The 12707-nt window shown below is 42.2% G+C and overlaps 1 protein-coding gene across 11 annotated transcripts in view; it reads left to right on the top strand.

Moving 5' to 3' along the window:
• Nucleotides 1-12707, top strand: part of Pphln1 (periphilin 1) — an 87462-nt gene that overhangs the window by 7119 nt on the left and 67636 nt on the right. For all 11 annotated transcript variants that reach the window (XM_050129131.1, XM_050129105.1, XM_050129082.1 and 8 more), the window contains one exon: nucleotides 6032-6123. In XM_050129131.1, the coding sequence (XP_049985088.1) occupies nucleotides 6052-6123 (72 nt within the window). In that variant the 5' untranslated portion in view covers nucleotides 6032-6051. The remainder of the gene's footprint in view (nucleotides 1-6031; nucleotides 6124-12707) is intronic.

Below are 12707 nucleotides of genomic sequence, written 5' to 3'. Positions count from 1 at the left end.
ATTCATTCTGGTTACTGATCACATGCTTTGTGTGGATTGTTGAGGAAGTTACCGAACAACATAGTGTCTCGACCTCTTGTTTTTATACTAGTAGTGAGGTCGTGTCTTAGTTAGGGATACAGTTGTGATGAAATACTGTGACCAAAGCAGTTTGTGGAGGGAAGGGTTTATTTGGCATACCATATCAGTAGTTATCACTGAAGGAAATCAGAACAGGAATTCAAGGCAGGAATCTGGAGGCAGGAACTGATGCAGAGGCTGTGGAGGAGTGCTGCTTACTGGCTTGCTCCCCACGGCTTACTTTCTTATAGAACCCATGACTACCAGCTTAGCGGTGGTCCCACACACAGTGGGTTGTGACCCCCACCATGAATCATTGATTAAGGAAATGTTCTACAAGCCTGCTTACAAACTGATCTTATGGAGTCATCAATGCAATGGTAACCCTAACTAAGATGGCTACATACATTGCATGTAAATCATTCCACACTTGAGGTGATTAGTATTGTAAAGAAAGCAAGGCTGCAGGATCTGGTTGAGTGGCATTAAAATAATTTAGGTAAGAGCTGAGGAAGTTAAAGAGATGTCTGGAGCCAACACAAATGCCTACTGCTCATTCAAGATATGAATTTAAATGGGACTTTTCATTAACTCTGGCTGGCTATCAAAATAGCTAGTGGAGAATAAAAAAAATGTAAAAGAAAAAACTTGAAGATGGGAAAGGAACTGTCTGGATTATAATGCAGTTACTCTGTTGCCTAACCTACAGGACAAGCAGTTTGGATAACATGGAAAAAGAATTGTATCATTTTGACATTTTGACTTGGTTGGGCACAAGGTCATTAATTGTGAGTTTGTTTTCTCTAATTCCTGTAACTTTCGCTCACAGTGCAAGTTCTCTGTTGAGAATATAGGACTAGGAATCCCTCAGTGGAGTGCTTTAAGGAGAGGCTTATTTCCTTCTGGACTTGACTCACGGACAGCACTACTTAGACATTATTGATTATTGCATAAGAGTGAGATTCTTATATTTTGGGATCAACTTATTGGCATGCTTCTTTTTTTTAATACTTTATTTTGTTTCATTGGTGTTTTGCCTGCATGTATTTATGGGTGAGGGTGTCCTGGAACTTGAGTCATAGACAGTTGTGAGCCGCCATGTGGGTGCTGGGATTTGAAACCAGTCAGTGCTTTTTGACCGCCGAGCTGTCTATCTTTGCAGCTCCTTGTTGACACACTTTGAAAGGAAGTTTGCATTTTCCACATTGAATTCCAATTCTGTTCTCGGCTTTATTGTGACACAGAGAATTATTCTGGAGTACTTTTAAAAAGTAAGAAAAATTTGTGTGTGTTACATCCAAATATGTGCACTTGGGTATGCAAAGGCCAGGGGAATTGTGTTGTTTTCTTTTTTTTTTAAGGTTTATTTATTAATTATGTATACGGCATCTGCCTGCATGTATCCCTGAAGGCTAGAAGTGGGCACCAGATCTTATTACAGATGGTTGTGAGCCACCATGTGGTTGCTGGGAATTGAACTCAGGATCTCTGGAAGAACAGTCAGTGCTCTGAGCCCCAAGTGTGTTGTTTTCTATTATTATACTCCAGCTTGCTCCTGTAAAATAGGTCCCCTACTGAACCTGTCCCCTCAGTTACTGGAGCTGCATGTGCGAGTGAGTCATATTGGACTTTTACGTGGGTGGTAGGATTTAAACGCCTCATGCTTGAGTGAAAAGAGCTTTTAACCACGGAGCCATCTCTTTCGGCCTAAAGTTCTTTTGAGACTCCAGTAATGGGAGGGGACTGTTTAGTGTCAGGAGTCAGTATAGTTGATTGATTGGTTGTGGGATGGATTGATTTCCAAAACCTGGATAATGTCATAAGCAACACATGCCACTAGTCAAAATCAAAAGATTACTGTACTTAAGAATGCTCCTGAATGACTTTGAAAATGTTGGGGTAGTATTTGAATTGAAAGCAATTTTAGCATATTTCTATAGTACTTTTTTTTTTTTTTTTTTTTTTTTTTTTTTTTTTTTTTTTTTGNGTTCCTTTTTGTGGTAATTTAATTCAAGGTCCAGCTTGACCAAGGGATGTAGCAGAGTGGCGGAATGCTAGCATGTATGAAATAGTGGTGTCAACCCGAAGTTAAAAAAGCACCGTAAGGCCATGAGCCAGCTTGCTTAGAGATTCCTCTTTTTGTAGTTCACACTGTCCTGTGATTCTGATATGTGAGATAATCTATCTTCCAAACTGATAGGCAGAAAATTCCAAACTGGATCAGGAACAACCTGAAAATATGGTTTCCATTCTGCAATCTGGTAGTGTGTCACCCCCTGGGATGTCTGTGCTGCTCCTAACAGAGCCCAGTCTTTGTAGGAGAGCACTCTGCTGGCCTTTGAGTTTCAGGTGAACACACCCCATATTCACACTCTGTCTTAGTTAGGGTGATCTGATGAGAAGCATGACCAAAAGCAAAGTTGGGGAAGAAAGGGTTTATTTAGCTTAAACTTCTTCAGCACTGAAGGAAGTCAGGACAGGAACTCAGATTGGGAAGGAAACAGGAAGCAGCAGCTGATGCAGAGGCCGTGGAGGAGTGCTTCTTACTGGTTTGCTCATCATGGCTTGTCTAGCCTGCTTTCTTATAGAACCTAAGAAGGACCACCTGCGTCATGGGGATGGCATCAACCACAGTGGACTGGGGCATTCCCCATCAATCACTATCACTAATTAAAATGCCTTATAGCTGGATCTTATGGAGGCATTTTCTCAATTGAGGATCTCTCCTTTCAGAGTATTCTTGTGTCAGATTGAACAGCTTTCATTACAGGTTCTCCTCCCTTTTTTTATTTTACATTATTGTACTTAATTTTTTGTTAAGGACCTCATATAGTCTAGGCTGGACCTGGAACTGGTTTTTTTGTTTGTTTGTTTGTTTGTTTGGTTATTTGAGACAGGATTTCTCTGTGTAGCCCTAGTTGTTCCAGAACTCACTCTGTGGACCAGGATGCCTTCAGCTCAAGAGATCCACCTGCCTCTGCCTCCTGAGTGCTGGGAAAGTCATGTGCCACCACCAACTGGCTCTTGATCAGATTTTCATATGATATATTCAGCACATTTTTATTGATTACTGATGGTTCAGGTGGTTTACTCTAATTCCTCATTTGGGGTATTGTGGGAGGAGGATCAGCAGTTTAAGGCCAGAAATAAACCACAGGGCTGGTGAGATGATGTAGTAAGCAAAGGCTGGGGCCCTGAGGCTCTGTTGCTCCCACGGTAGACAGAACTGACTCCTGTAGATTATCTTCTGACTTCCACACATTCTGTGGGATGCATGCGTGTCCCTTTTGTTGGGCCAAAATTATCTCAGCCTGTCCCTTGAGGCCTATAGGACAGAAATTAATCCTGCCTGAGCCTCTCAGTTTAGATACTGTGAGAAATGACCTGGGTGAGGCCCTGGTTGCCTGTAGAGACTGGGAAATTAGATGTGTTGTATGATCTCCTAAAAGAGAGGCAACCTAATACGATCATTTCCTTACCCCCTGTGAGCCATCAGGCCCTCACTGAATTTGTCAATGAGCTCCATCAGGCTTCTTTGGCAAAATATAATCCTAATATCCCAGTCTAAGGCTGAATATTATTAGGGAAAAAGACGATGCTGGCTGCCCTTGTTCAGCAGTCACAAGCATTAGAATGGGGACACAGCACCCTGGGGAGGGCACTCCGATCAATAACTGATAGGGTCATAGGATCAAGGCACCTCCGACATTATGAAAAGGTCGCTCTAAGTTAATAATTCCATCTAGAGTCGCCAGACATTGTTCTCGATTGATCCCTACCAACAAGGCCCACCCAACAAGTTAGGTGGAAGGATCCTCTTACTAACCAATGGAGGGGCCCAGATCCCTTGTTGAAACATGACCGAGGATATGGATGTGTCTTCCCAAACAGGGGAATCGCCTATGTGGCTACCCACTTGTAACTTAAAATTTCTCCCCTCCCCTCAGGAGAATGGGGAAGATCAAGATGACCAATAATAAAGAGATTATGGTGGACAACCATTAAATTCAAACACAAGAAAAGAAAAATCACCACTGCCCAAGGGGACTGACCCTTGAAGAGAGTGTTGCCTGTTTATCTATTTCAGATAGCTTTCCCGGCTATAATCATGTTAATTCCTCTTCCGGGGATCAAGGTCCAGGCAGCAAGCCCCCACCAACCACAGAAGATAACACGGAGATCCTTGAGTGCTGGTACTGGAGGGATCCTAAACCAGACCTCTCAGATGAGGACACCCTGGCCGTAGTGGCCTGACCTGATGTCCTTGGGACAGAGGGGAGACCTGAATGCGGAAGCTCTTGGGGGTGCACCCTACCCCAAGCATCTTGCCCTAATGAGCCTGGGCATTCTCATGTCCTTAGGAGACATGCCCTCCTACAGACACCCTTTTATGTGTGCCCAGGAAGCAACCAGGCTGTCTCTACTATCAGAAAGTGCGGGACGGCTCCTGATTACTATTGTTCTTCGTGGGGATGTGAGCAGACTGGTCTGGACGTAATTAGAAAAGACAGAGACCACATCACGTTATTTACAAAAGTCTTTGGATTCCTCAGCAAGGGTAACCTTACAAAATAGGAGAGGCTTGGACTTGCTGTTTATGGAACAGGGAGGAATTTGCAGGGCGCTTGGGGAAGAAGGTTGCTTCTGTGCGGACCATTCCAGGATGGTTACAAGAACTCTAAATGAGTTAAGAAAAGATAGTGATTCATTTAAGTCCAGAACCTCCTATGAAACCTGGTTTAATTGGTCCCCATGGCTTACCACACTCATCTCTTCCCTAATTGGACCGATGGCTATTTATTTATTGATCTGTCTTTTTGGCCCATGTGTTCTCCAAAGGCTGAAGGAAGCGTTCCAAAAACAGATACAACAGGTACAATGTACTCATGGCCCTTCGAGCACATTATGAGAGGCTCGATACATCTCACCCCACGGATGAACTCTCAATTTGAGGGTGTCCAGGCCAAAACTCCGGATAGGGTTGGCCCTGACCCGTACTCTCTCCCCGGTGGGATATTCTGGCTTGGTGACCAGGGTAGGGGATGGAATATAAAACAAAAGTGGGAGATATTGGGCCAAAATTATCTCAAGGCTTGTACCTTGAGGCCTATAGGACAGAAAAAAGGCTGGTTCAAATTCAGGATCTGTATTTTGAGGCCTGTAGGACAGAGAAAAGTCTGGCTCGATTTGAGTGAGGATGAGAGCACAAATTAGGTAGACACCCCTCTAGCCAGAGGGAGGGTTTGTCTGTCTCTCATTGGCTGGAGGTACCCCCACATCACGCGGTGCATGATAACCTGCATAAGCTGATGCTCACAGTAATAAACAGTTCCTGCATTGACTCCCGCTCCCTTGCCTATTGCGTCTGTCCTGCGTCGTGGGGCTGTGCAATGGGTGGGTAGAGCACTCACCTTTCCCTGGGGAATAAGGAGGCCTAGCAACTGCCGCAGGGGGAATAAGAAGGCTCAAGAAGCCCTGCACCTCTAGCCCCACACATGATATACACATTTACAAATAAATTAATACAAAATTAAAAACGTTGGAGCGTTGCATGCTGGGATATACCTGTAATCCCAGTATTTCCAAGCCAGCTTTGGCTACATAGTAAATTTGAGGCCAGCCTTAATTGGAGTAACCATGCTGGCCTGCTTTCCAAACTATTTATTAAACGGTATCTTTTCTAGGTTTTCAAACGTTGGCAATGAAGAAACTGTATGTGGTTTATGACTCTTACCCAGCTTGCTGGTGGAAGTTCTTCTTGTAAATAACGTAATGTAAATAACGTTATGTAAATGGAAGGAATGCAGGACTTGCTATATACATGTGCATGGATTGTTTAAATCTCCAGTAGGAGGACTCACTGCTTTCATTCTCCTCTTCGCTCACTCTCCTAGGTGTCTTGGCATTTGCTGCTTTCTTGTGTCTTACTTGCTGACAAAAAAACCCAGGATTGTTTTTGTTTTTTCTTTAGTGGCTTCCAAAAGAGATGAGATGTGGTCTGAGGGACGGTATGACTACGAACGACTTCCAAGAGAACGAGCACCCCCTCGGAGCCATGCCAGTGTAAGTCACTGCTCTGTGGAGGATGGTTCAGAGCCTGCTGTGTCATTCTGTCTTCTCCAGCGTCTTCAAATAGCACAAGTTTACCAGCCTAGCTGGAAAAGAGATTAAATTCACCTTTTAAAAGCTAGAAAATATTTGAGGCCAGCCTGGTCTACTACAAAGTGAATTCCAGGACATCTAGGACTGTTATACAGAAAAACCCTGTCTTGAAAAAAAATAAAACAAAACTAAACAAAAAAACCACAAAAAAGGCTATAAAATGCATGGTAATTTATTTAAGTAAAAAACCAAAATCTATATTTTATACTTAAATTTCTAGAACAAAGGTTTTGTATTGAATTTAGTTTGTGGGGGAAAATTTATAAATTTTTATAAATGCTATACTGTGCATAGACAAAGAAATGTTGAAAATCTGCTTCTATTCATGACTGCCATTTATTTGTCGCCTTAATATATTTATAGATTGAGCCTGGCATAGTGTGTCGCATGCCTTTAATCTCAGCACTTGGGAGGCAGAAGCCGGTGGATCTCTGTGAGTTTAAGGCCAGCCAGGTCTTCATAGCAAGTTCTAGGCCAGGCTACACAATCTGACACTGTCACAAAATCAAAAATTAAAATTAAGTTATGAACTAGTATGACATTCTACCTGGAGATCAATCCTCCTGGGCTAGTAGGAGAAGCATGTTGCCACCCTAGAGAGCAGTTCAGCTGCGACGTCTGGTCAGGCAGCCTGCAGGGCGAGAAGAGTGCTGGGTTCAAAGGACGGAATCCCCATCTTCTGTCTGCCTTATTGTCTCTGTTCTGAGAGTTGGGAATTTTGAACTAGACTCTTTTTTTTTAAAAATATTTATTTATTTATTTATTTATTTATTTATTTATTTATTTATTTATTTATTATGTATACAATATTCTGTCTGTGTGTATGCCTACAGGCCAGAAGAGGGCACCAGACCCCATTACAGATGGTTGTGAGCCACCATGTGGTTGCTGGGAATTGAACTCAGGACCTTTGGAAGAGCAGGCAATGCTCTTAACCACTGAGCCATCTCTCCAGCCCATTGAACTAGACTCTTAATGTTCTTGATAAGTTGTTTATTCTACCCAAACTGGATCCAGTCCTAGTATGTAGCAGGGCTCCACATTTTTCAACTGCTTGGAAAACTAAGGGAGGGTTGGAGGTCAAGAAGCTTTGAATCTTCTGCTGACTCACCTTGAACATTGCGACTTTGGGTTGTATTCTTTCCTTGTTTTTTTGTTGTTTTGTTTTGCTTTGTTTTTTTTTTTTTTGAGACAGGGTTTCTCAGTGTAGCTTTGGAGTTGGTCCTGGAACTTGGTCTGTAGATCAGGCTAGCCTCAAACTCACAGAGATCCACCTGCCTCTGCCTCCCAAGTGCTGGAATTAAAGCCGGTGCCACCACCACCTGTTTGGGATTGTATTCTTATGTAGACATTTTATATGCCACAGACGGCATAATTTTTTGTTCACATGACAAGTATTTTTTACTTAAAGTATTAGGGATTTCTGTGTGTGTGGTAGTAATACTGGGAATTGAATCTAGCTTTTTTCATGCAAGGCAAGCACTCAACCTTTGAGCCCTACCCTTGCCTCTTTGTTTCTGTTTTATTTTAAGACAAGGTCTTACTAAATTACTTAGGTTGGGCTTGAATTCACTCTGTGTCCTATGCAGGCCTTGCCTTTGTGATCCTCCTGCCTTTCAGTTAGCTTATAGGACTGCAGCCAGGCCTAGCTGACAGTTTATTACTTGGTCCTATCCTTCCTTCACCTTGATGAACAGTGTCATCTGCAAGGTTGTCCTTCATTGGCCTGAATTACAGCTCGGGTTGATATAAAATGATTTAAGATAGAAAAAAAACAAGGAAGCCCGTTATATTATGATGGGCAGACTCAGTAATTATGTCATTGCTTTTCAGGTTGTTCTGGAGACTATTTCTAATAAGTTTTCTTAGTCTGATAGAATTATTTTATGATAACCTAGAAGGATTAAAAGTGATACAGTCATAGCTGTGAGTTACCTTTCAAAAATGCCAAGTCCTCTTTCCCACTATATCCCTTGAGTAGAAATTTTATTTTACCATCTGGGCATTGACATGCAGACTGTGTGCTTTTTTGCTGAGTAGCTTAATTGGTGGATGGGCAAAGCAAATTGTATTGATTTAAGATTGCAAGATGAGTGATTGGCTGAGATCGACACTGAAGAACTAACTGGACTAGGAATCGTGACCACATCAAGAAGCGAGGGGAGTTATTTAAAAGAAGTGGAGTTTAGGACAGAGGAAAAGCTACTTGAGACCTAAGGCCACCTCTTAGTAGAAGGATAGGTAGTTGGTGTTTTAGAATATGGAGTTCCCAGGATGGCAGCATTCTGGGTGAAGTTCAGTGTATTGATGGCTCACAGAATGCTAGTCTAAGAATTAGAATTGAAGGGCTGAGGATATAATTCAGTTAGTGCTTACCTAACATGATCCTTCGAGCTGATCCCAGACACCTCAAAAGAGGGGAAAGAAAAGAGATGGACGTCCTAATTAAATGAACATTTTATAGTCAAATGTAACAACCATTTTGATCTAATGCCGTGTGTGTGTGTGTGTGTGTGTGTGTGTGTGTGTGTTTAAATGTACAGTAGTCACCCCTGGCTTTCCTCCCCCCACAGTGGAATTTCAACATCAGTAAGTAGGAAGAGAAATAAAGTTTATAGCGCTGATGTGCTGAGGATCAGCGTAGATGTGTAGATGTTTTGGACAGATCTCTTCCTCCTTGTCTAGCTGCATAGGGACTCATGATAGAGTCTAGGGGGCTGGAGTGATGGCTCAGCAGTTAAGAGCACTGGCTGCTCTTCCAGAGGATCTGGGTTCAATTCCCAGCACCCACATGGCAGCTAGCAACTGTCTGTAACGTCAAGATCTGATAGAGTCTGAAGTGCTTTTCCTTTAGGAACACAGAACCTGGCCAGACCTACTCATTCCTCTTCCTTCCCTATGTTATTAGAGAAGCTGGGTCTTTTTTTTATTCCCCAGGCCCACTTTACTGATTTGTAAAACCTTTGTTCCTGTATTTCTCCTCTAGAATTCATATTTTTTTTCTTCTGGTGGACTTACTTTTGTGGGAATGACTTGAAGCTTTGTCTTATCTTCAGTGTATTTTGTTCTTTAGATGGCTCTTGGAAATTGCTTCTTCACCTTATGGCATGCTTACATTTTAGTTAAATTTAGTCTTAAGCTTTTAATATTTTGCCCTTTTACTTATCTGATAAAGTTTATAGATCATATCTCAGGGCATCCTCACCTCTGTTTTTGAGCCTCAGTCTTCTGTAACTCAGGCTGGCCTTGAACTTACTGTGTAGACTTGATTTCCTGACCCTCTTGCCTGCTCTCAAGTGCTGAGATTATAGACATGTTCTAATCAGAATGATGCCTGACTGAGGTCATTGAGGTCAGAATACAAGTAATAAAGTATAAGAAACATCAAAAGATATATTTTATTATTCTTTTTGTATGTGAGCACTAGTGTCGTGTGTGTGTGTGGCCATAAAGAGGGTATTGGCACTTTGGAGCTAATGTTACAAGGCAGTTGTAAACCTCCAGACATGGCTTCTGGGAATTAAAGAGCAGTAAGAACAATTAACCACTGGGGCCAAATCTCCAGCCTGCCTCCCACCCCCCTTTTTTTTCTGAAACCGGCTCAGGTGTTGCCTAGGCTGACCTCCAACTTACTATGTACTTGTGGATGAATTTGAACTGTTTGTTGTGCCTCTTCTCTGAAGTTCTAGGATTGCAGGCCTGTGCACCTCCTGGCTTTTCTTTTATTTTGTTTGAGACGAGGTACTCTATGGTTCAGTCTGCTTTAGAACTCACTATATAGACTGGGCTGACCTTAGTCTCATGGCAGTCCTCCTGCTTTAGCTTCTGAGGTGCTGAGCTTACAGGCATGAGCCACTACACCCAGCTCAAGAACTCAATTTATGATTTGGTAATATTTGCTTCTTTAAGGTGTGTTAGCTTTGCATTACTCTAACACTTACTGGAGATAATCAATTTAAAGAATTTTTATTTTTTCCATTTTTGAGACAGGGTTTCTCTATGTAGCACTAACTGTCTTTGAATGTGCTCTGTAGGCCAGGCTGGCTTCAGACTCAGATCTGCCTGCTTCTGCCTCCCAAGTGCTGGGATTAAAGGTGTGCCCCACTACCGCCTGGCTAAAGAAAGAAATTTATTTTGACTTACAGTTTTGGAGGTTTACTCCATGATGAGTTGGACTTTTGGTAAGACAGTATATAGAGTGCAATCCTCCTTGAGGACATTTTCCCAGTGACATGAAGACTTCCTGTCAGGCACCAGGCCATTTATGCTTTACCCCAGACATTTAATGGGAGACATTTAAGGCCTAAGCTATAGCAGAATATGGCCAATACCAAGGGCCTCTTTTCAGGGCTGGGCTGGCTTAGTGGTTAAGAGTACTAGCTGCTCTTCCAGAGGACCAGAGTTCAAGTCCCAACAACCACATGGTGGCTCACAGTCATCTACAGTAAGATCTGGTGCCCTCTTTTGTCATGTAGGCATACATGCAGACAGAACACTGTATACATAATAAATAAATAAATCTTTTTAAAAAGCCATGTTTGATTTAAACAATGATGTATATAAATGTGGACCGACAGCTGTAATCTGTTTTATAAGTTACTTTTCTGTTTCTGTAATAAAACATAGTGGCTAAGGCAACTGTAGAAGGAAGAGTTTGTTTAGGTTTATAGTTCCAGAAGTAAGTATGTAGGAGTAATTGCAGGAAGGTTGCAGGCATGGTGACTGGACTAGTAAGTCAAGAGCAGCTCAATCTTCAATTGCAAGGAGAGAACAGAAAGAAGAGAATGAACCCAAATTGGCAGTCTTTAAACTCCAAAGCCTGTCTCCAGTGACACCTCCAACAAGGCCACACCTTTGCAGCCTCTCCAGACAGCACCCCAACTGGGGAGTAAGTATTCAGATGCCTGCAGCTGAGGCCACCTCATTCAGACTACCACACTTGATTGGAAATACCAGTGATTTTGTTTCCACAAAGTTAATAGATTTCTGTTAACTTTGTTGTTGTGCTGTTCTGTTCAGGAAAAAATAGTTTCTTTTCTTCCTCACCATCCCATGTTGCCTCCAACTTTTTTCCTTCTTCCTCAGCCCCATCCCCAGAGTTGAATAGTTCCTAGTCATGTGCCTTGTGGAAGTTTTATATTCACGTCTGATTTAAATGAATTCACTGAATTTGCAGAAAAGTGGTTAACAGTAAAAGTAGAATGTAAATGCAGCTTTGGATTCTAACTTTGGATTTAATAAAAAATTACCCTATTTAAAGTTTTAAGGCACTAGCTAGGGAGATGGTTCTGTGGTAAGAGCACTTCTTGCTCTCCCAGAGGACTCACATCAGGCCCCTCACAACCGCCTGTAACTCTAGTTCCAGGTTATCTGATGGCCTCTGCCTTAGCACTCAAGTGTCATACACATATACATAGAAGTAAATGAAGTAAAAGAAAAAAAACTTTGCTTATGAAGTAGAGATCACTTAATGTTAAAAAATCATATTCGTGTGTTTATAAGTAGCATTGCTAAGAGCTTGTCTAACAGGAGGATGGATGGACTATTTAAACCAGTGGTTCTCAACCTATGGGTTACGATCAGGTATCCTACTTATCATATATTTGCATTATATGTAGCATGAATTCTAATAAGTTTTAATAATAAAAACCCAGAGGGGGTGAAAGCTGAGAGATCAGAGAAGCAGTGCAGCCAGCCATTAGAGCCACCTTTTTACTTCTACCAGATCCAAAAGGGTGGTGATCCTGTCCTCAGACTCTATGCTCAGACTGCCTGCCACTGAGTGCCACTCTCCTCTCTGCCCAGCCATATCCCTTCCTGCCTCCGTCTCCTTAGTGCTGGGATTAAAGGTGTGAGCCAGCACCACCTGCCTGTGTTTCTCTTGAGACTGGATCAACCTAGTATAGCCCAGAGTGGCCTTGAACTCAACAGAGATCTGTCTGCTCTGCCTTTGAGTGCTGGGATTAAAAGTGTGTGCCACCATTGCCTGGCCTCTATATAACTGACTAGTGACTGGCTCCACACTCTGATCTTCAGGTATGCTTTATTTGTTAAATCACAAACAAAATATCACAGTTTTGCTTCATAGCAGTAGCAAAATTATAGTTACAAAGAAGCAACAAAATCATTTTATAGTTGGCTTCACCACAAAACCAGGAACTGTGTTAGAGGGTTACAGCATTAAGAAGATTGAGAACAACTTTTAAAAATAATACTACAGCAAAGGGCTAAGTGGTCACTAGTGGGAGGAAACACTGGATAGAACCCAAGGAAAAGCTTGTCCTCAGTGACTGTATCTGGGTGGTAATTCAGTGTTGACCTAGTGGTGGTAGTTTTGTGGTATGCACACTGTAAATATGCTAGGCTTTGATACAAATTGTAATGAGGGCAGAGCTTTCTTTTCAGTTTTTTTTTTTTTAACTGTGTGCTCGTTTGCCTGTCTTCTAACCATCAGTCTCCTGAGTGCTGAGATTACAGGTCTGTAA

This window comes from Alexandromys fortis, unplaced genomic scaffold, assembly GCF_014885135.2.
Source record: "Alexandromys fortis isolate MF-2015 unplaced genomic scaffold, M_Fortis_MF-2015_v1.1 scaffold_28, whole genome shotgun sequence".
Lineage (NCBI taxonomy): Eukaryota > Metazoa > Chordata > Mammalia > Rodentia > Cricetidae > Alexandromys > Alexandromys fortis.
This window is presented reverse-complemented; position numbering and strand designations above follow the sequence as displayed.